Here is a 24360-nt window from a genome sequence, read left to right as displayed (position 1 = left end):
CCGTCATAATTAAATTATGGGCCAATTCACTTTAAGTCAAACTACAGACCCCTACTTGGTGAAAATTGAAAATTTTTGTTGAAAATAAAGACTTTTAATTTAAAAAAGAAAGAAAGAAAGAAGGAAAACCTTATTTTTACCCCATGACTTACAGGCAAATATGAATCATAGCTCAGCGTGTCTAATCATATAGGGTTTGTGTTTAACCCTTTAAAACCGGTTGGAGAGGGCACACTCCGTTTTGCATAACTATTTTTAAATCTCTGTAGAACTGGAACCATGTAAGCTAGCGCAATAAAAAAAATTTTTCGCATATGAAACCGGAGGAGTTATACTTACAACTTGTGCCATTAGCTTGTCCTAGGTCAGTTTCCTTCCACATATAGCTTCCCAAAAATTGCATAAAAAGCACTTGCAGGAACAAAAATATAATATTCCAGAAAAATGCTTTGCTGATCCGATCAGCTGTTCGTAACACTTCCTACATTGGAATAGATGTCAGCGCGAACTATCGCGTGTCCGCCATTACCTGCCCGAAACCGGAAGTGACGTCATTTTCGTGGAAAATGTAGGTTTTTTTTTTTTTTGTTTTTTTTTTGCCTTCAGGGACTTATAAGCCTGTACTGGTGTTTTTAAAAGTTATATTTGACTTTTATGCTTTTCTGTATTGTTTCTGGGATGCTTAGAACTCAAATTGCACTGCTGGAAATAATTTATTTTGATGCACATGCTTTTTTTTTTGTTTTGTTTTGTTTTTTTGCAAATTTACATTATAATATTTATATTTGTTTTTCCTGCAGTGTATATAAAAATTGGCGTATCTCAAAAATAAAACTAGGAAGACACTCAAAATAAATTCCGCATGATTGGAAACTATTTTGTGCAACTTTTTTGTATTTACAGTTTTGAGGGATAAGCCTCTTACATTACTCTAACTAGAAATATATGTTTAAAAAAAACCCCAAACGATTTTCAATTTGTTTTTTGTAGTTTATTGCACTTTTTTTTTTGCAATTTATGTAGTTACTATGGACTTAATGCATACATATTATTAAAATTTGGGATATACCTGTTGTATTGATGTATAGCAATTTGAAATGCTCCCACAAATGGCACTACAGCATGTAAAAATATAAAGATAATCTCTGGCGGACTTGGTTCTATGGTAGGTCTTAAAGGGTTAATCTATTTACTTATAGTATTTGCTTATTAACAACTAAATGTATAGCTTTCATTCAAATAACACAACACAACACAGACTCATGGTGGGCTGATTGCATTTATGGCCATGCGTAGTCACCCACTCGAGGCCCGTTCTGAGCCAGGAGAAACCTTGTCCGTGTGCATGTTTTAGGCTCAGCTGGTCCTCTGTGATTATCATGTCACCAACTGCTCTGAAGGAGAAAACCACCAGACCCATTCTTTGTATGCAGCTTCCTCTATTGTCCTTTAATCGCAGGTTGTAAATCTCTTTCTGGGCATTTGTGTTGGTGAGAAGCTCCTTACCGCCACATGCTCCTTTTGTTACTGTATACGCATGAGCACTCGCCCAGCCTTCTCCAGCTTATTGGGTGGCTGCTTACCATTTCAGTGATGCAAAGAAAGACAGGTATTGTAAACCACTTAATAAGTTGAAATGACAGAGGCGGAGTACACTTGGGATGAAGGAGGGAGGCTAGCTCAGCTGAACAGTCTCGCCTGGCAGCAACGTGGTGAGATGATAGTTGGCAACTGTCCTGCCTGTCGATGTGTGGAGTGTGTCAGAGAGCGGGGGACTGAATGGAGAGAGTGAAACGAAGGGGGTGGGTGTGGGTGTGGGTGTGTGTCCGTCTGCTCAGCTGTGTTGAAAGCCTGCCAGTGTCTGGTCGTCTCAGCTGGGTCTTTTTTATCTGGTCTATTGGAGCGGTGTCAACAGCCTGAGGGGGATACAGCCTGGCCTGGCATGGCAGAGTCTGGTCTGGTCTCCCAGCAGCTCTCTGGATGAGAGAGCAGCAGCAAGTTAATCAGTGTATAATGCAAGGCACTAACAAGGATTTTATTCCCTCCAGCGGCACACATCTTAATGTATGCACTCAGACTTCTTGAGCGTGAGCGCTATTTTGGTTTGGATGTAGTTGGATAAACCCTTCAGTCAAACTTTGAAACTTATGACAGTCATGGCTGCTGTGCTGATTTGGTTTGTTGTGCTCTCTGTTTTAGGCTCTGCTGACAGCTGTTTGGTTTATCTAGCCCATTCAAGTAGATTAAGTTGTGAATGCACTAGAGCTCCAACGATTCGAGTAATCCAAAAATAAAAAATTCTCGACAAACATTCTTTGCTTCGATGCTTCGTTTAACACGTGGCTCTGTGTTATTTCACACACATTTGCGACTGAAAACAGACCTGCAATAGAAATGTATTTATGACAACATTAAGCCCACGCAGCCCCCAATTTTAAACAAAAACCAATAACACAACAGCAACAGTGATGATGACACTGGCACAGTTTAATGTGGAACTGTTTACACACCGCGAAGATGTACTCTCCATTAAAACATTTAATGTGAGGGGGGGCATGTGGTGTACTAGACCAGATTAATTTAAAAGCTTTGGGAACATTTTTCAGATTAAAAGTGAAGTAATCAAAGATATTGTGTTCATTAAATTGTAATAATATGTAAAAACATAAAAATAAAAGTATTTTTCACAAGCCAATAAAAATGGACATGGACCAGTAAAGCTCTGGACGCTGAATTATTATTAATATTAATTAACATCTAAACCATTATGCATCTGTTTTCAGCTGCACAGAAACTTTGCGTCAGAGCGCTGGACAAACTTCAGAATGCTGATGTGCTCGCTTTTCTTCATTGCAGCCACCACATTCTCCTTTGAAGGCTTATAGACGCAAACTCACTTTTCGCTTGACTTCTTCACACTTGGACACACATGCACAACAACCCATAAACATGGACACACAACAAATCTGCCTCATCCACGATATAAAACTCTGCCAGAGAGAACTTGAGTGTTTATATATTTTTGCATTCAAGACAATGTTTTCTTTAAAAAATAAAATTTAATATGGCATGTAAATACAATCAAAGGGTTTTTTGTTGGGTTTTTTTTTTTAGTTTTTTTTGACAGATGTTTTCCTGTTTGGATGTCTTTTAAGATGTTACACAGACAGTAAATGGCAGCAACTCTGTCTCTGTGATGGGAAATTGTAAACAAGGAATGTGAGACAATCTTAAAAACCACAGAGCAATCTCTGGAGCGTAAAATAATGGCAGTATGGAAGTGTCAAAAACTGCAGTTTCTCTTGTAACCATTTGCGACTGGCTCCAAAAGCAAGGTATCCCCCTTAGACTCCTATGTTAAAATGCACAATATTACAGCATTAAAAAAGTGTATTTACAGTCTGGTACAAGCTAAGTTTTGGCATCTATGAAGGATTTTCTTCCTCTTAACGGCTCTGAGTCAGCTGAACTTTTTGTACAATTCAAATGCTTAGATAGTGGAGTTGGCTGCATTGTTGGATGGTTGTCCCAAATAGGAAGCTGGTGCTATCACTAGCGCTTGGAGAATTTTTAATGGTTCATCTGATTAAAGTTATGGCTTGTTGTATGATATATGGTACATTTAGGCTTGAAAAACAAATATGCCGTATCACATCAAAAGTTGAGACTGTAGAGTCCAAAACCAATAGGTGGCGTAAGAGCGGCAGTGTCCATCTTTTATACTGTCTGTGCTTAAAAACCTGTGCAAACTTGGAAGAGGAATGACTGTTTGCGGAGTTAAAGTGGCACGTAACCACCTTCTCCAAGGGTGTGTGGATGTTAACCTGCAGGTGAAATATGTTGGCATTAACACAAGCTGCCATTGGGCACACTGATGTGAAATTGTGTTTGATGCCACACATTTCCAATTTCAAATGGTGCTTAACCATGCCCTTTAGACTGTGGCATTGTTTTGTTTTAGTTGTTGAGGGAAATTAGTTGACAGGAACACCTCCAGTTTAAATAACAGGTGTACAACCTCCACCCACATATGTGATAAGAGTCGCATATGTAAGACTGCGAAACTGGGTCATAATCTCTTAAGATAAATTGTGTTCCTGATGATTTGTGCAGATTTGTTATTATACAAGCTTTTCTTAATAAAACTTAGTAACAATTTCTCCTACAACCCAAAAGGATCTTGAGAACACAATTTATGATTAACTACCTGTTGAAATGGCTAATTAAAGAAAAAAGCCAGAGTAGAAGAGCATTTTTCTGGTGACTCATGTTAATTGCTGCATTGTTAGTAAAGTTTTCAGTTGTGCCATGTCTACTAACTAGCTTAAGTAAAGAAGGGAGCAGGAGGAAAAATGACTCAGTAGTCAAGAAGTCTTTCCTGGCAATAGCTTGTGTCATGCTGAGTTGACAGGATGCCAGAGCATCACTGTGCTGCTTAGAACAGGACCAGGCACAATTATCCTGGCACAGCTACGCAAGTGCTTGTCTTGGCAGAGGGGGTCTTGTAATGACAAATTGGCATTGAAATTGAGGCAGAACCTTTTTTTGACATGTTAAGGCTGTAAATGAGGAACTAACATAATCCCTCAGGTAAACATTTAACCACATTATATCAAATGTTTTAAACTTGTGAATGCTTTAATCAATCTGAGTCTGTTCCTTCAGGATTCTGGACTATAAGCAGTTTTGTTTTGGGGTCGTCGTCCCCCCCCCCCCCCCCCCCCCCCCCCCCGCAGCTAACAACACTGCTCAATTACTGTGCTGACTTATTGGTCATTTGTCCGTATTTTCAGATGGGCCTGGGTAGTAATGGTCCGTTCGGGGCGCAGTCCTATGGTCAGGGAGCTACAGGACCTGGCCAGCAGCTAAACCCTCAGCAGCAGCTCCAGAACAAGTCTGCCCTTGCCAACAGCCTGCCACCCTTCCCTAATGAGCTCAAAGGAGCTGCTGTTACTAGCGTGCCAAACATGGTCAGTACTTTTTAGACATATTCAGATATTACTGTACACAAAACATTTATTTTTCTTGTTTTTCTTTATAAATACCATTTACAAATAAATTATCTCCTTTTTGGCACCATTTCTGAGTCACACTGTTGAATTGCTGATAACTTATCACAACTTTGACATTTATCTGCCTGTTTTGTCCGTGCAGCAGCTCCAGCAGCAGCCGCCTCAGCAGCAGGCAGCGATGCTCCCGCTGGCTGGTGGCGGAGGTGTGGCAGTGCCTTCGGCAGGCCCCACAGCCGACCCTGAGAAGCGCAAGCTGATCCAGCAGCAGCTGGTCCTGCTGCTCCACGCACATAAATGCCAGCGACGAGAACAGGCTAATGGGGAAGTGAGGGCCTGCGCCCTGCCTCACTGCCGCACTATGAAGAACGTCCTTAATCACATGACGCACTGCCAGGCTGGCAAATCCTGCCAGGGTGAGTAGAAGCATTTGAAATGAAGTGAAGGAAATGAACGATAATTTCCAGATGGACAGTTCATGGAAGTCGACCCCTTTTTACACTGATTGAGACATTAAAGGGTCAGAACACAAATAGCTTAGCTCTTAGTAAACACCCGCAGCTTTTTATTCAAGCTGCTTTTAACAAAATTTTTTTTATTTTATTTGTTTATTTTGCATTTTTTAAGGCCTCTACTGCCCTTAACAACAAAAAACATGGTCTATTTTATCTATAACTGTGTCTATTTAGTATTAACTTGTTTTTACCCCTCCTACCCATAAGAGTAGTAAAACAAATGACAAAACAACATACAAGCTAGAAATTAAAACATCATAACATCACTTTTTTAAGCCACAGGAATTTGAGCTACATAGACTGGACTTTCCCCAGGGAAAGAATCTGCACTGGGTGAGATTTCTTTGCTAAGATCCAATATTGGTAACTGAATCTAAGGTTTATTTAATTCAGGTTGCGCTGTGTTGACAGCTGAATTTGCAGATTCAGTTGCTGTGTTACCATTTCTGAAGGAAAAATAGTTTCTTGAATAGATTGGACAGATCACCGTGCTTTCTCTTATCCTTATCAGGGTCGCAGGGAGGGCTGGAGCCTATTCCAGCTGTCATAGGGCGAGAGACAGGGTACAGCCTGGGCGGGTCGCCAATTTGTCACAGGGCTAACGCATAGAGACAGATGATTCACACTCACATTCACACATATGGGCAATTTAGAATCATTAATTAACCTAACCTCACAAATTGCATGTCTTTGGACTGTGGGAGGAAGCCAGAGTACCCGGGGAGAACACACAAACACAGTGATAATTCTACTTATTTTACACACAAACCTGATCAGTAACTGCCTCAAGAAGAAAACTGCTGACATTTGAGCATGATAACGTTTTTTTTAGCAGCAGCTTTCTTTTCATTTATTCTCGTATTGTGGCCATCTGTGTTGCTATTTTTGGTAGAAGTATGCCTTTCTGTCATCATCCTGAAACAGCGATTAGATTCATGGAATAAATTTAAAATCGGATTTCATTCACAAACATTTTCAGATGTATAAATCTCCATGTAGGAGCCCCTTTGGTAGGAACTGCTTCTTTGAACATCCTTCTTGGCCAAGTTTCCACAAGCTCTGTGCACCTTGATCTTGGCAGTTAAACTAAGAACACTCACAGAATTGTCCCAAAGCTACTCCAGTTGCATCTTGGCAGTATGCTTTGGGTTATTGTTGTGCTGAAAGGTGAATGGAACAGTAGAAGTGGGTTTTTGGTTACCAAAGCCGTTCTTGTTTTGTCCAAATTTAGAAATTCAGAAATTCCTGCCTTCATGCATCTCATGGTTTCTGAAGCTAGTGTGCTTCTAGAGACACCCAAAGGTTTTATGGTTCATGCCTCTCCATCATTTTTAAAGAGAGACACTGAACTTGATGTTTTGATTTTTGTCCTCTCTATTTGTTGGATCCATCCATCCATCCATTCGCTTCCGCTTATCCTTTTCAGGGTCGCGGGGGGCGCTGGAGCCTATCCCAGCTGTCATAGAGCGAGAGGCGGGGTACACCCTGGACAGGTCGCCAGTCTGTCGCAGGGCCAACACACAGGGACAGACAACCATTCGCGCTCTCATTCACTCGCACATTCACACCTAGTGACAATTTGGATTATCCAATTAACCTATCCCCACAAGGCAGCACAGTGGCATGGTGGTTAGCACTGTTGCCGCACAGCAAGAAGGTCCTGAGTTCAATTCCAACATCAGGCCGGGGTCTTTCTGTGTGGAATTTGCATGTTCTCCCCGTGTTTGCGTGGGTTCCCTCCGGGTACTCCGGCTTCCTCCCACTGTCCAAAGACATGCAGCTTGTGGGGTTATTTGTTGGATCATGAACATAAAATTGAGCTTCTCAACCCTGTCCCCCTTTGCCTCAGGTACTTTAGAATTTTAAAAATTCTACAATCGCCTACAGGTTAGGTTTTCTTCCTCTTTGTTCTGTATATGTTTGAAATGTATATTTTGTGATTAGGTTATTTGAGGTAAACTAATGGACGTGTCAGCTTTATCAATTTTGCAAGTTTGCAACACAGGGGAACAAACAGTAACAACATCTCCTAACTCAATATATCTTCATAAGTATTTTCATACATCTCTATTGTGTGGTTTGTTTGTTTGTTGTTATTCATAGATGATATATTAGTTATGATATATTTAAGTCCAATTTATGTCCATTTTTATCATATGCAAGTTTGATTGTTGCTGCAGGTCTATTTATCTTAACCAGACTTTGCACAAGGGGAACTCCCACACGTATCGTTGTTTGTGACCAAGTCTGCTCCTGCTCCTTCCAAAAGTTGATTTCACTCTGTTGGTGAATTTTTCCTTGTTTGTTTCTGTCTGCTCCTTTCTGTGTCGGCCCCAGCATTCCTACCATGAAAAATTCCCCCAAAGCTACTCTCATTTAAATTTGGCTCTGTGCCCTTTGCACAGCTTTTGGGCTTGAATGCTCAAGTTCAGTTGCAAGCCAAACACTCAAGGGGCCAAGGTGTGTTAAGTGTAAAGGAGTCTGTGTCTGCTCTCTCCATACCAGCTCATTTCCTTTTGGTTTGGATCCTTGCCTCTCAGCACCACTGAAATAACTGTGTAGTGAGATTTTGTTCCCCGACACACAGTTATCACTAACGTTATAGATTTATCTGAAGTCTGTTGGCTCCATTTATTCTCGAGTGAGAAACCCCAGAGTCTATAGTGTGAGCAGTTCGAGTCGTGCTTGGATTGGCAGTGGACTTAAATATGAGAGCCTTTCTTTGCATACTGAATTTATAAAAAGATACCAGTATGATAGCAGTACTTTGAGTCTTCGCCAGCTCTTTTGGCTTTCTTACAAAAATAATAAAACATAATTATGTTAATTTCTGCCTAGCCCTTGAATCCATGTAGCAGTTTAATGTGGACCAGCATTTACTTAGTGCCAAGGAGCAAGCAAGCGCCAGGTTGTGATTTCTTGTCAGATTAGCTCCTACTACATTAGCCTGGCCAGAGATGAAATGAAGTACCCCGGTTTGTTCAGTTTCCCATTAGCAAATGCAGTGTAGGTCCCCTCTCCACTAGGCTCAACCAGCAGCCTTTCAAGAGGGAAAATTACTGCAGTGGGCTGAAATGGTGAGCTAACTTCTTGGACTGTTCTCGAGTGTCTCTCATTTACTGTGTCAGTATGTTGTGATTTTCTTCTTTTTTCTCAGAGGACAAGTAAACAAGAGTGTAAACAAGTTTTTGTGTGTTAGTGTTCTGTGTAGAATTTTCTTATGACCAGTTGTTATGCAGTTTGAGGAAGAAAAAAAAACTTTCCCAAAAGAGGCAAGCTTGAGGTTAGATGTGCAATTAGCCAGTACATTACAGAACCCAGTAACAACTGTGAATCATATGTTAAATGAATGATCCATCAAGAACGTCCAGTCTGAATTGTTCAACCTGGGTCTTTTGAAGTGATGTAATCTACCACAAGTGCCTTGTCTGTGATAGATGTTATTCAGATGAAGTAAAAACTGCAGCTGGGGATTCTTGGTAAACATAAAAAAGGAGGAGGAAAGAAGCGATGTTGGTTACAGGTTGACTAGTGTGGAATAAAATGAAATTTAATTTAATGTCGTCTTACTGGAATAAATGCAACAACCATAATGAGTTCAAGTTAGTCAGGTTGGATGTGACCAAATATGACAGATGGTATCACAGTTTTCAACCTTGTTCCTCTCTCGTCTTCTCTTCTTGCAGTGGCTCACTGTGCGTCGTCCAGACAGATCATCTCCCACTGGAAAAATTGCACTCGACACGACTGTCCCGTCTGCCTGCCGCTGAAGAATGCCAGCGACAAGCGCACCCAACAGCGTAAGTAGCTAAGTAGCGATCTCTGGCCCACCATCACCTAAGCATTGTCAGGACACTTATATCTGCAGAAATCAAAAACTAGGCTGAAATTGTTTTCAGAGATTGTTTTTGGTAAGCAAGATATTGAAACCTGGTGAGCTTTCTGTCAACGGCCTCAATTTGTATCTCAGTCATTACAGGATTGGTATATTGAGCTGTAATGGTCACAGTAGTAGTTTTTAGAAAGGCTCGCTTTCGAAAGTCAGGAATGTGTGTGTTGGAATTATGTATATCTTGGCATTCAGAGTCAGTCAGGCTATTTATTTCTAGGCCTTTGCTTCTCTGTGATGACTAAAAGCACTCGGCGAATAAGAGTGTGGTCCTGCTGGGCTTGTAATCTGACACACAGGAGGTATAGCAGTGTGATCGAGGGTGAGAGAGGATGCAGAGAGCGTGTGCTCATGGAGTCCGACAGAGCAATTGGCTGTTGGGTTATTTACTTCTTCTCTCTACCAGAACAGAGCTGAGTTTGATGCTCTTTCCAACACATACTGGAAGCTTCTGTTGTTCCTGTTTAGTGTTGATTCTCTCATGTACCTGCTATCATCTGGCTGGTTTGCTGTATTTTAGGTCCTATCATCTCATTCTTCTGCCTAGATTACTTGGATTTATTTTATTTTATTTTGGCACCTCATATTTCAACACTTAAAGCATTTTAGTCTTAGTCTTCCCCAGTTTGGCTTAAATGTTAAAAAACATGATGTTGGGGCTTGTGCTCCTGCCAATGCAGACGGTGTAGTTTTTCTTTGTTCTGCCTCATTTGATTTGAGTCTTTGCGCATACTAAGAGATTTGGTCTTTTAGCCCAACCAACACCTGAACCCGGAAAAATATGTGAACACTCTTCCCCTTAAAGGGATTTATAGATTTATTCAGTCCCTGGCTTTATAAAGCATTTAGCCTTACACTAATGTTCTGATTGTATCATGCTGCCGTGTTGTGACTTAATCTTGCCCGAAGTCAAAGCATGCAGATGTATGTGTGTTTTTGTTTTTATCTGTTGAAGTATTCTTTTTAAAATGATGACTGCATTTGAATTATTTCTATATTCAAAAAAATGGCTAGTAGTATTCACATGTGCATTTTGTGTACAGACTTAACTTGTTGCAGTATTAGTGTAGAGACAGTTTGCAGGTTGTTACCAATATAAAACAATATGATGTCATGTGGATGTTGTGGGCTGACTTTTTGATATCCCTCCCCAGCCATGCTAAGCTCCCCGAATACAGGCCTCCAGAACTCCATGTCCTCTGTAGGCGTGGGCCAGCCTAGTACTCCCACCATTAGTACCTCAGCCCCCATAGACCCCAGCTCAATGCAGAGAGCTTATGCGGCACTTGGGCTGCCCTACAGCAGTCAGGCCACTGGACAGGCTCCAACCCAGCAGGCTCCAGGCGCAGGACAGACAGCAGGTGCACCGAACACCCAGGCTCAACAACAACTTCCACAGCAGATGAGACCCATCAGTGCACTTGGTAAATTAATTTTTTATGCTTAAAAATGACAGTTCATACCCATATTTTATTCACTGAGTTTGATTTTTAAATCAAGGGAGTGCCGTTTGCTCACTGTATTCTGTATTCACAGGTAACCAGATGGCTCTTGGAAATGCAGCAATGGGTGTGCCCACTTCAGAACAGACAAACCTGCACACAGACTCCCTTCCCAACACACTCAACACTAACAAGTCAGTCTCTGTCAAGTATAATAAGAATAATTACATTCATTTATTAAAAATACTTGTTGGCCTGTTTGTTTGGGGTTTTTTTTTTTAAGGTTTCTTTTTAAATTATATATTTTTAAATTGAGTAACCACAGGAATAGATATCCATGGATGTGGGATTTCTAAATTTTCTTCATTTGCACCTGCAGTCAGCTGCTGTCAGATGGGTCAGCTGTGGGCTCAATGAGCAGCCTACCCACAGCAGCACCTGTCTCTGCCACAGGCTCCAGGAAAGCCTGGCATGAGCACGTCACTCAGGACTTGCGCAATCACCTCGTACACAAACTGTAAGTGTATACCTCAGCTGGAGAGATCTTACCTGTTAGGCACCTTTTGATTTTGTTTGAAAGGCTGGATATTTAAGGCAATGGTTTGAAATTAAGTAGAAGTTATCAGAAGTTCTATTTGCTTATCTTGTGCTTTCCTGCAACAGAGTACAAGCCATATTCCCTACCCCTGATCCGGCAGCTTTGAAGGACAGACGAATGGAGAACTTAGTGGCCTACGCCAGAAAGGTGGAAGGTGATATGTATGAGTCAGCTAACAGCCGGGTAAGTATCCTGAAAAACCGCATCAGGTTGTTGAATTGACTGACTTGAATTGCTCAACTTGACACATTCAACATCAAACGCTTTTCAAAGGCTTTTACCATAGTTCAAAATTTCACAGAACATGCCTTTTCCCTCAGTGTTTCATATTGCCTTTCTTCATCCCTCCAACCTTCTTCCTTTTAGGACGAGTACTATCACTTTTTGGCTGAGAAAATATACAAAATCCAAAAAGAGTTGGAGGAGAAGAGGCGTTCAAGGCTTCAGAAACAGATCATCAACCAGGCACCTATGGCTGCCCAGGGAACCCAGCAACCAGTCCTAGCCCAGCCCAATGCCTTGGGCCCACGACCACAGAGTAAGTGTAAGATTATATGAACGTGTTTTGGGTAAAATCACATTGTTTTCAAATTGATTTAATTACCCAGTTATGGTTATATAAAAATACCAGTGGTTCACCTGTACAGCCCTCTCAATTTGAAAGGCTTATGGCAGAATTATAAATTGTACTTTTAGTCATGTTTGTATGCCCAGAGGCTTTATCCATATTGCCCTATTATTAGGGCTGTTCGATATAACGATATATATCGGATGACGATATAAAAACGTCTATCGTTTCATTTTACGCTATCGTTTGTTTCGTGGTGTTGCAAAATAAACTGTTTACAGCAATATTTTTTCATCTTTTTGATGGTCACTGTAGTGGCTATATTCATTTCTTAAAGTTCTCTTTTTCTCTTATATTTAATATAACCACACTACGGATGGACAAGCACCTGTTTTTATGCGTTGTTGTCGTTAGCAACAACGACGGTAAAACTATCACGTGTCCGCTTGTTTATTTTCCACATACCTTTCACAATAGAGCTCAAGATCCTGTTGAGACTTTTCAAAATAAACTGAATCGCGTGAAAGAGTATGCAGAGTATTTACGGATGAGAAGCAAAAAAGAGCCGTCAGGTGCTTAAAAAAAACCAAAACCTTAGACTCAAACGTTAGAACAGGCTTTTCCCCGCAGCACGCCATGTAATAAATACTCCCAAAGAAAACGGCGGCCGTTACAACTTATGTCTAAAAATGTGTAGTTTCATGCATCGGTAAAACACTCGACTCCAGCTACACGACGCTCAGCTGGAAACACTTCAGCTACCTGAGATTCACAGAATTTACAGAAAATGTTAATTTTTGTGATTTATATCGTTATCGGACGATAGATGTTTTATATCGGGATATGAGATTTTGGTCATATCGCACAGCCCTACCTATTATATATGTGCCTTAACAGGTCTAATCACTTTCAAAAGGTCGTTTCCCCCCCAGTCTAAAATTGAAAATGGATATATGAGCTGAGCTCAGTGAGCAGCCTATCAACAGCAGCATCTGTCTCTGATGTTGCAATGTATTTATTTTTAATTGTTATTGTTGTTTTCTTTTAACTGTACAAGTTTGTTTTGTTTTTGCAGATGGACCTATTCCTCTTCCCAACATGCCAAATCAGATCATGAGTCGCATGCAGGCTTCACAAGGTACATTTTTAATAATACATATGGGAGTTTCAGAGTGCACAAAAAGTGAAATAAAACAACTGGTAGAATAGACAGGATAGCCAGACATGCTTATTAACACTGCATAAAATGTATGGTACAGGAAATAATGAGCTGCATACAAGAGAGGCAAGAAGAAGAATGGGGAAGTTACAATTGAACTTAATCAGGAAAACATTTCTCTCTACCAGCTTGGCTTTGGGGCATATTTCTTTATTCCTATTTGTTGTGCCAATTTCTAAAGTGTCTGATTTACTCCTTTGTACAGGAATCAACCAGTTCAACCACATGACTCTACCCAATGCCCAGATGTCTCAAGCAACAATGGGACCCCGTGCTGCCTCACCCATGAATCACCCTCAACAGATGAACATAAACTCAGTCCCAGCGGTAAGGGGGCAGACCGCGGGCCACAAAAATCACACCCACACATGGGGCAGGCGTGTAACATGAGCTGGCACCCAGTTACACGCTCTCAAGTAATGCATAAGCTAACTTAGGTGTACAAATAAGATTACTGCACCTAGTAATATCTTCTTTCCTGCCTCGTAGATGGGAATGTCTCCCTCTAGGATGCCCCAGGCCCAGGGCATGATGACTGGACACAGTGGAGGAAACATGGTGGGTCAGACTGCCAACCAGGGTCAGTTTTTGCCTCAGAACCAGTTTCCTCCAGGATCTGCTCCAGCTGCTGCAACGGGTGCGATGAATGTCACAGTGGTGCCAGGCATGGGTCAGCCACAGGCACAGGCTGCTGTCACTCAGGTGAGACACGAATGAGGTGGCGCTGTAGTTACCTGAGCCGCATAATGGTTTTGGATTGGCTGATTTTGGTACAGTTGTTCAGAGTTCGCCTAATTGCAACTAGTTGCTGAAGAACTAAACTCAAATTACTTCACCATTCATACAACACACTAATTACTCTTAAATTGTTTTTACCAATCACAAGGTGCTTTCTAAACCCCAAATTGTGTGCTATGTTGTGTTTGTCTGTTTGACCTTATGACTGTATGTTTTTCTGCTTGTTGTGTGTGTGTGTGTGTGTCTGCCTGCTCTTTGTGTGTCCTTCTCTCCAGCAGCAGCAACAGCAGCAGAGTGCTAACATCCCCATGAATGCACTTGGCCCCTCGCTGGGCCCACAGCTAGCCTCTTCCCAAACCCCCTTGCACTCCACGCCTCCGCCTGCTGCCTCCTCTGCCTCTACGGCTGGGGGGGCCACTAACCTGCCGCTCCCCCAGCCCTCGAGCCGCAGCTCTACCCCCACCCTCCCTGCCCCAGCCCCAGCCCAGGGTGCCACCCCGCCCTGCCCCACCCAGTCCCAACCCCAGACGGAGCTCCCTGCAGCAGCACAGACGCAGCCCCCACCTCAGCCCCCTACCACGCCGGTGAGACTGAGTCTCTTCGCATGCCCTCCACTTTTGACTCCCTCCTCCCTCCCGTGCAAACTCCCATCCCTCTGCCTGCCATGTACCAAACCATCCCATCCACATCCACCTTTTCTATCTAATAACTTCATTTTCACCACTGTTTGTAAGCCCCCCCAATCACAATGGGAATATTACACCTCTCATCGTAAGGGAGCAATGATATGTATACGGGGAGGTGTGCATTCGTGTCATAGCCTCAGAGCCCTGCATGCAAAACAAAACAAACAAAAAAAAGTTGTTGCAAACACATGACTGTATTTTTTCTCCCTCTTTGCCCCTGTCCTTCCCTGTCCTTTTTTCCCTCTTTTGTGTTTCAGCTGTCTCAGCCAGGAGCCAGTCTGGATAATCGGGTGCCCACACCAGCCTCAGCCGCCAGCGCCGACCTGCACTCGCAGCATGTTGGAGCAGACCTGCCTACCCAAGAGGTCAAAACGGAGACGCACCATGATCAACAGGAATTTGAGGCTGCTGGTGGAAAAACTGAGCCCAAGATGGAGGTGAGCTGTGACTGCAATTTAAAATGAGTAAAGACCTAAACTATAACTTATTTATGCTTATAATTTTAATTAATCTTAATTAAGAGACACCTTATCTGATAGTTGTTCATTAGATCACGACCTGATTTGGATTCACTTTTTTTTGTGAAGAAAACAACATGCCGCCTACACCATTGGCTGGTTGAAGCTAGTGAGCTGTCCTTGGCTGTCAGCATTAAAAAATGCCATATAAAGCATTTGGTCAACTTAGAATAACAAAGTCAAAGGATTCACAAATAATTGAGCTCATGAGGTTATAAACAAGAAAATCATTATTCTAAAGAGTATTACTGTCATGAGTAGATGGCTATTTCTATTGTTTACATGACTGTGGTATGAAATGTCTTTTACCTATATGTTTATAGACTGAAGATGAGTCTGCTTCAATGTTGGCCAAGAAGGAAGAGCCGGAGGAAAAGCCGGAGCCCATGGAGGTGGAGGAGAAGAAGCTGGAAATTAAGACGGAACCCAAAGAAGAGGAAGAGGGTGGAGCTAACAGCACAACCACCTCATCCCCATCTCAGTCACGGCGGAAAAGTGAGTCTAGGGCCAGGGAATGAAAAACTCTGCGTAAACTCTGACTGAGGTTTCCTCAGTAATCAGGGAGGGTTTTAGTTATTGCTGTTAATGTATACAATGATAAAGTCAAAATACCATCATTAGTTGCGCTGACAGAATTATGTCCAGATACTTTTGCGATACTTTGAACTTTAATAATAAACTTTGTAATATAGAAACCTACAAAGAGCAGAAGTGCTGGGAAATGTAAATGAAATTGTAGAACTCTGGTACAGTGGGGGGAAAATTGTTATGCTATTGGTTATAATTTGGAAAGAAGTAGTTTTCCCTTACAGGCAAATAATTTGGGGTAGTGTCAAGTAACTAAACGTACAATATAGAAACATTTTTGTTTCCTTTTTTTTCTCTTCACCTTTACCCAAAATTTCCCCTTACCTTGGCTTTCCATTGTATATTTTTCAGTTTTTAAACCCGAGGAGTTGCGCCAGGCTCTGATGCCAACTCTGGAGAGTCTGTACAGGCAGGACCCCGAGTCCCTGCCCTTTAGACAACCAGTAGACCCTATGCTCTTGGGTATCCCGGTATGTAGCAAACAACAGCTGGCTGCTTAAACACAGCAGCACTTGTAGGTGTTTCAAAGTGTTGCTTGTACTTCTGGTGTGAACAGATAATTGAGATGCACCATCTTAACTCTTAATCGTGTAAAACTTTCCTCTTTCTTCTCTCTTTAGGATTACTTTGACATTGTGAAGAATCCAATAGACTTGTCCACAATAAAGCGCAAGCTTGACACAGGCCAGTACCAGGAGCCCTGGCAATATGTGGATGATGTCTGGCTGATGTTCAACAACGCCTGGCTCTACAACCGCAAAACATCCCGTGTCTACAAGTACTGCTCTAAGCTGGCTGAGGTGTTTGAGTCCGAGATTGACCCTGTCATGCAGGGCCTGGGCTACTGCTGTGGGAGAAAGGTGAGATCGAGTGGGTGGACAATAGATTATTGAATGCCTGCAGTTTTATTTCAGGATAATATTCTTTGTCTTCTATAAATAACTGTTTGGATATTGTTTATATTATAAATGTAGTGTTAAACTCTGCTTCTGCTCTCGGTTTAAATTAATGTTTCATTAGGATGAGCCCAAGTTTTACCTGCCCACATTTTGAGTTCTCACTGAAATTTGGCAAAGATTTTCCAAACCAAAGCCCAAACTCTAAATTCTAATCTTCAGACTCACTTTTTTCTTGAACAGTTTTATTTGGACCTTCTTGACCTTTCTTGTTGTCTCACTTGTGTTTACAGTACGAGTTCTCCCCTCAAACCCTCTGTTGTTATGGCAAGCAGCTCTGCACCATACCTACTGGAGGCACATACTACAGTTACCAGAACAGGTACCTTTTTATGAATAAATGTACTTAAAGTGTGTGTTTTGTTCAACTAGGTCAAAAAACAAATGTTGGGTGAGCACATGCTTAATCTCACCGAGGAATCTCATTTGCATTGCACATTTGCATGCACAGTTTTGATGGACCAAAATTGCAGCTATTTGAACTGTTGCGCATCCCCTTTGAGCCCGGGTTCTGCTCATCTGTAGCTGTAGTGGGATCGCTGTCATACCAGTTACGGTTTTAATGGCTCTGCCTTCAAGTCCTGGCACAGTATGAGACTTCAAAATGGTTTTGCTCGCATTTATTAACTGTTAGGTTCCAGCGTCATACATTAGAAGAAACACCCAAATGACCATCAGACAAAAAGAAAAACAAGCCATGTGTTAATTGTTTTTCTCTCGACATCTGTCAAGGGGACTATGTGAATTCATTGTCGCTGCCCCCTGTGTTGCGTGATGACTGAAAATATAACGCTTTAGTTTAGGCCACAAGCTGCCTTCCCCATCATTGACTTCTCTTCTCAGTAGAATTCAGCACATTGCTTTACACAGTGTACCTTGCACCCCCTCCTGTATAAACCGTGGAACTGCAGCGTTTTTGAGCAGCGCAGCAGCACGGCATGAGACTCCTGCAGCGCAGTCCATTTACACTCTCAATAGGAGTTCAGGGAATCCCCGCTCTATATAAAAATCTAGTGTTATTTTGTACAATTTGCCTGGGCACACTCAATCCTATAGCGTAACATCAACTTTTGCAATATGACTCACATTTGAATACAACGATAATCTTGTATCCTGGTATCTTTATCATTTTTAACGTGCTGAATTTGTGTTTGTTTGGTTTTTTTTCTTGCAGGTATCATTTCTGTGAAAAATGTTTCAATGAGATCCAGGGGGATAATGTGACGTTAGGAGATGATCCTGCACAACCACAGACGTAAGTAAAACACTGGCTTCTGCAGATCTTTAAAATCCTACAACACTAAATTCATTCTAATAGAAAAACAATCCCTTAAAATGTCTCTTAAAATACAGAAACTAAATCAACATCAAGATTTTGCTTCATGGTTGAAATCTGTACCAGACATGCATAAGAGGGAGATTTTGTCTGATGTTCAGTGTTTCCAACTTGGGAATCGGCACAGTGTAATCCCACATGATGTTTCCAGACTCCAATATTTCCTGTTTGGATACATCCAGTTTGTTGCACACACCTTGGTCAAACCACAGAAAACGACTGCAATCCAAGATCATAATATTTTTGTTCTCAAAATTTAAAAAAAGTGAAGTTAACAATTTGTTTCAGCAGAATTGCTTCATAGTTAAGATGCGAACATCCACTGAAATATTGACATCTCTAACTTTAAAACCATCTTAACGTGAACACATTGCTTGAAAAAAGATTTTACTATTCAATATCTGTGTTATTTATCTACTATTTTATAGTCACGGTATTACTTGGTTAACTTTTTCTGGTCGTTTTGCCCACACTTTAGGAGGATATCGAAAGACCAGTTTGAGCGGAAGAAGAACGATGTCCTCGACCCTGAACCGTAAGTCAACACAAACCACACACCCTTCAGTGAAAGGAACTCAGAATGGTCGGTCTTTGCTTCTTTTCCCAGAGTTAATCTCTGATGCCTTTTTCTGTTCATGTGTTGCTGATCACATCTTTAAACAGTTTTTTCCCCTGCCACCCACATCTGGCTTTGTTTTGGTGTGTTTTTTTTCTGCACAGTCTGCATATTTTCTCTCTGATCAATCTCTTTGGTTTCAGTGAAGCCCAAGGGCAGCTCAGCAGCACCACCTGCTGAGTGTAACTTGATGTCGAAGTTCTCTCTTTCTAGTGAGGGCTTGGATTAGAGAGCACAGGTCATAAAGTAGCTGTCTTTTAGATTGGTCACTGTGATTTTTAGATATGTTGCACAAATGTTATGCTAAACCTCCCACAAAGGCGCTCTTGTATTGGCTGGCTTGCACGAGCGTAACGACTGGAGGAACATTGACGTGAATGACGATCTCTGTTGCTTGCTGCCCGAGCAGTAAAGATATCAACATTCATACAAATGATAACCACGGGGAAACACGACTGGAATAGTGTGTATTTTGTAACGATGTGTGAGAACTGAGTGATATTTTAGTTCTGTTAAATTTTGTGTGCGTTTCTTTTTTTGTATTTGCATTTTCTTTGGTTTTAAATTTGAAAAGTGAAAGCATCCCATGCTAACTCCACACAGAGGGTTCTCTCTCTGTACTCTGGCTTCCTCCCAAAGTCCAAAGATATGTGTTGGGTTCGTTGGGGATGTGAAAGTGGTGATTCAGAATTAGCTGTCGATGAGAATCCACAAACGGTTTTCCATCTCTTTGTGATTCCCTGCAACAGACTAGTGATGTGTCCAGCGTTAAGCCCACCTTGTGCCCCGTGACAGCTGGAATAAGCTACAGCCCCACTGATGATGATGAATATTAACGATTTTTTTGTATGTTTTCTTTTTTTAAGGTTTGTTGAATGTAAAGATTGTGGACGGAAGATGCACCAAATATGCGTCTTACACTACGAGGTCATTTGGCCATCTGGGTGAGAATTTTGACCGCCATTGCTTTTTGTACATTTTTGCAAATTTGTATTTCCGCTAACAGTGTGTTTAACCTCCCTCTGTATATGTTGTTTTTTCCTCAGATTTATCTGTGACAACTGTTTGAAGAAAAGTGGAAAAACACGAAAGGAAAACAAGTTCTCAGCAAGAAGTTAGTACTCCTTCCTGTTTCAGATGTGAAGTCTTTGGTTCATCTTTCACGGCTATTTATTTGTGGATTTTTCAGAATGTCAGCAGATTATTGAAGATTTGTCTTAACAAGCTAAGACTTCCTCCATGTGCCCATGGTCTGCATACATCTCAGTGTGGTGTTAGCCTTGTAGTTTAATTATCAGTTTAGGTCTGGAGGACCATATCTGACTTTGATGGAATATGTTAGTGACATATTGGTGATCTGAAGTTTTATAGTCTAACATAGACCATCGATAGTGTCCTAATGTTGTTGTTCTCTCCATGCTGCAGGTTGTGTACTTTTTCCTGGAAAAATGAAGCTCCTGCTTCAGGAAACAGATTTGACCCTTTTCAAACTTCTGCCTTGTGCTTGTCTGTTGTAGGGCTGCAAGCAACACGACTGGGAACGTACATAGAGGACCGTGTGAATAAATACTTGAAGCGACAAAACCACCCAGAGGCTGGGGAAGTGTTTGTACGAGTGGTGGCAAGCTCTGATAAAACGGTGGAGATTAAACCAGGCATGAAAGCTAGGTAAGACCATCATTAACAGAGGAGAAAGTGGGATAGGATGTTTGGATATTAGAATTTTAAAAACAATGTTTTCCATTGAAAGTAACATATTTTGTACTTGTCTACTAGGGTTGCCTTAGTCAAATAAATGAACAACCAAAGAGTCAACAGTTTGGGTGAGGGTAGCCAAACCTCCTTAATTTGTAGATAAGCTGGCAAGGCTTGTGTTTTTCCCTAGCTTATTTTAATTGCCATAAAGAATGCAATGTCCTCTATAAAGATTTTACACCCACTCAGCGTAATTGTGAAACATGCCTGTTTGATGAGATGTCGTGCACACCCTCCTAGGAGGCCTTACGGTGTTGTTAGATTCACCATGGGATCAAAGTCAACAATGCGTGTCCTATCTTTGCAGGGAGGAGTCCCTACTCCAAGAGCCTGTTATCTTAAAGTTAAATGATTTAAGGCTTTTAGCTTTTTATTGACTAAAGGCAACTTGACTTGAATCGTCCCATTGTGTTCTTCACATCTGCTGAAAGCTACTGGCTTTCCACGTCTGTCACTGATTTTAGCAGATGTGAAGAACACAGTGGGACGATTCAAGTCATATTTTCATGGCTATACATTTTAATATTTCCTTTTGTTGGTTTCAACAGGTTTGTAGATACAGGTGAAATGCCAGAGGCCTTTCCTTATAGAACCAAAGCACTTTTCGCATTTGAGGAAATTGATGGTGTAGACGTGTGCTTCTTCGGCATGCACGTACAGGAGTATGGCTCTGAGTGCCCATTCCCCAACACTAGGTCTGTGCATTCAATTATGTCACACAGCAATAAATAATATTAACTTTTCTTTGCGGTTTTCTGTGGTTCACGTAAGATTTAACTTGTCTTCTTTCTTTTTAACCTTTGCAGACGGGTCTACATATCATACCTTGACAGTATTCACTTCTTCAGACCTCGGATTCTACGAACAGCCGTTTACCATGAGATCCTTATTGGCTATCTAGAATATGTCAAGAAACTTGGGTAAGGCTCACTCTATTCTTTGTCTGTTCTTCCTGACGACTTGCACAACTGGCAAAAGCCTCAGTAGATCCAGGTCTCGGGGTAACGTCATCACTTTCTCTTTGGCCTGACTTACTGTTCACGTGTGTTCACAGATATGCCCAGGCCCACATCTGGGCATGTCCTCCCAGTGAAGGTGACGACTATATCTTTCACTGCCATCCTCCTGACCAGAAGATCCCCAAGCCTAAAAGACTGCAGGAGTGGTACAGGAAGATGTTGGACAAGGCTTTTGCTGAGAGGATCCTGCATGACTACAAGGTAACAAGGCAGAATGAAGGACTGCATATTATTACTAGAGATGTCAGAGATATACTATATATATATATATATATATATATATATATATATATATATATATATATATATATATATATATATAGCTGCTTTTTGTATAAGTTCATACTCAAGTTTAAAATAAACAAAAAAAAAAAACGAAAACACTAAAGCTATTCTGTTATACCTGTATGCAAAAAATACACTGCACCCAAAATATTTCATAGTTCAGCAACACTGATCAATCTAATAAACTTAAACCTACTCCATCCTCCCTATTCTGGTATTTTAAAGAGTAAGCAACCTAAGTAATAGAGTTCTAAAACTCCCAGCAAAAATAATAATAAGGAACCACTCCCCACCTCATGATGCTTAATTGACGTAATCAACTTCAATTTGATGCAGTGTGAAAAAAATGCCCAGAAATTATTTTTCAAGAATAATTAACTAGATTCAACATCTTTCTTCTACAGAATTGCAGACTGCACAGATGGTATCTTCCCAAAGGAAAAAGTACTATAGCTTACTAGGGTATATTAGACTTAATAGTTACTATATACAGTAATGGACTTCTACACATTTTACATCAGATTAAAACTTTGGGTGTAAGATTCAGATAATTATTTATTAAAAGCTAGACATTTTAAATGAGAATAAGAAAGAAAAGTATGTCTTTGTGCCCCCTTTTCCCTGTTAATGCCCTATCGGCCCCCCCTGGCTAAACTTTGCTAGATCTGCCCCTGCACAGTTACCAGCTGTCAACTGCGTAGAAAAAGATCCTGGTGTAGAAAGTAATATTAAATAAATTCTAACAACAGCTTATCAAGGTTAAACGTGCTGCTGTTGTTCAGCCACTGGTTTCTTCTTTCTGGTGCAAAGTGGGCCAAAAGCAAAGAAGAGAGACGGACTCACGACAAAATAGCCGATCAGCTGATCATTGATCAGTTTCACGATTGAAGTAGCAGCAGGAGAGGGAGAGAGGCAGTCGCTCCATATATCGGTTGTTAAGCTTAACGCGGGAATGCTTTACAAACATTCAGAGATGAACTTACACACTTGCTTTACTTCTCCCGGGGATAACTTCCTCTGAGATGAAATGCTGGCTTGGTAGCAAGGCTACAAATACACACAGCCGCTCTATCACGTGATGCATACTGCTGCGACGTGCTACGGTTATGAGCCGAGTTACGCCATGTTGCAAGTTTTGTGAGGTGCTTTTTTGATATTTAATGGATCGGGTTACATTTTTTATTTCTCTCCGATATCCGATCCAGTAATTTACGTCAGTATCGGACCGATACGTAATATCGGATCGGTCCATCTCTAATTATTACCACATAAAAGCTAAAGTGACCAAATTGTAAAGGGCAGATGATAATGTTATTGACTACTGAGGTCTTTGTTATATTAATCAGATGTCTCACTAGCTGTTGTTGGGATTAACCCAGTGTTTTCCATCCGTCTCTCAGGATATCTTCAAACAGGCAACTGAAGACCGACTGACCAGCGCCAATGAGCTGCCTTACTTTGAAGGTGACTTCTGGCCTAATGTGCTTGAAGAGAGCATCAAGGAGCTGGAGCAGGAGGAAGAAGAGCGGAAGAAGGAGGAGAACACAGCTGCCTCTGAAACTCCAGAGGTATGATTATTATATGAAGGTTTGATGTAGTAGAGCACCAGAAACTCCACTATCTTGTATTGTGTTACTATCTTTGTCTTTCCATTGCAGGTGAATGATTCGATATAAGGAGTTTAAAGAATTAAAAAATGTATTTTTATGTACTACTACCTTAAACATAGGGATATTTGAATCAAAATAATTTCAGTGGAATTTAATGAGATTAAGGTGACATCAAACCAAGGCAGAGAGTAACTAATGAACTGTGAAAATTTGTGCACTCTGTGCTAAGTTTTAGCACTGGAAACAGTGAGAATATATAATGATGGAATAATTCGTACATAACATGTTTTCTTTAATATATTTTTTAGGGAACACCAAGTGACAGTAAAAACGCTAAGAAGAAGAACAACAAGAAGACCAATAAAAACAAGAGCAGCGTGAGCCGAGCCAATAAGAAGAAGCCTGGGATGCCAAATGTAGCTAATGATTTGTCTCAGAAGTTGTACGCCACCATGGAGAAGCATAAAGAGGTCAGACTTGTTTCTTGTTTTTTTTTTTTTGTGGTAGTGAAAATTGGGAGGTGATGAACAATAATTTTATGGATGTGATCAAAAGGTTAACTAGTGGGAAACAGTCCGAATAACGAAAGTAAGTCATACTTTATTTTGATTTTTTCCCCCCTCTCCTTTGCTTAAGGTGTTCTTCGTGATTCACCTTCATTCTGGGCCCATGGTCAACACTTTGCCGCCCATCGTGGACCCCGACCCATTGCTCTCCTGTGACCTGATGGATGGCCGTGATGCCTTCCTGACTCTGGCAAGGGACAAGCACTGGGAGTTCAGCTCCCTCAGGAGGTGCAAGTGGAGCACCATGTGCATGCTCGTTGAACTGCACAACCAGGGACAGGATCGTTTTGTCTATACTTGTAACGAGTGCAAGCACCACGTGGAGACACGCTACCATTGCACTGTGTGCGAGGTTAGTTTCCACTGCACTGTTGTTTTTACACTCGATTATTTTGTGTCAGTTTGGAACTAGGGAGAGAGAAAAAAAGGATGATTGGAAGTGGAAAT

General features: G+C 41.2%; 1 protein-coding gene across 3 annotated transcripts in view; it reads left to right on the top strand.

Moving 5' to 3' along the window:
* Positions 1-24360, top strand: part of crebbpa (CREB binding lysine acetyltransferase a) — a 47764-nt gene that overhangs the window by 19316 nt on the left and 4088 nt on the right. The window contains exons 3-30 of one of the 3 annotated variants that reach the window (XM_085277472.1): positions 4794-4970; positions 5155-5425; positions 9211-9324; positions 10568-10837; positions 10950-11049; positions 11235-11372; positions 11519-11636; positions 11820-11991; positions 13097-13159; positions 13446-13567; positions 13730-13942; positions 14257-14562; positions 14922-15101; positions 15506-15677; positions 16122-16240; positions 16391-16630; positions 16960-17048; positions 17901-17981; positions 18541-18597; positions 19545-19622; positions 19725-19792; positions 20196-20346; positions 20982-21128; positions 21240-21353; positions 21488-21653; positions 23138-23305; positions 23656-23817; positions 23984-24265. In XM_085277472.1, coding sequence (XP_085133598.1) covers positions 4794-4970; positions 5155-5425; positions 9211-9324; positions 10568-10837; positions 10950-11049; positions 11235-11372; positions 11519-11636; positions 11820-11991; positions 13097-13159; positions 13446-13567; positions 13730-13942; positions 14257-14562; positions 14922-15101; positions 15506-15677; positions 16122-16240; positions 16391-16630; positions 16960-17048; positions 17901-17981; positions 18541-18597; positions 19545-19622; positions 19725-19792; positions 20196-20346; positions 20982-21128; positions 21240-21353; positions 21488-21653; positions 23138-23305; positions 23656-23817; positions 23984-24265 — 4338 coding nt within the window. Of the gene's footprint in view, positions 1-4793; positions 4971-5154; positions 5426-9210; positions 9325-10567; positions 10838-10949; positions 11050-11234; positions 11373-11518; positions 11637-11819; positions 11992-13096; positions 13160-13445; positions 13568-13729; positions 13943-14253; positions 14563-14921; positions 15102-15505; positions 15678-16121; positions 16241-16390; positions 16631-16959; positions 17049-17900; positions 17982-18540; positions 18598-19544; positions 19623-19724; positions 19793-20195; positions 20347-20981; positions 21129-21239; positions 21354-21487; positions 21654-23137; positions 23306-23655; positions 23818-23983; positions 24266-24360 lie in introns of all 3 variants that reach the window. The other 2 variants (XM_085277471.1, XM_085277473.1) reach the window with 2 other exon arrangements.

Source organism: Mchenga conophoros, linkage group LG6, assembly GCF_057382185.1.
Source record: "Mchenga conophoros isolate Kocher_MC1m ecotype Shallow Benthic linkage group LG6, M_conophoros_male_GT1.1, whole genome shotgun sequence".
Taxonomy (NCBI): Eukaryota; Metazoa; Chordata; class Actinopteri; order Cichliformes; family Cichlidae; genus Mchenga; species Mchenga conophoros.
Note: the sequence above shows the minus strand (reverse complement) of the source record. Positions and strands in the feature narration are given on the sequence as shown.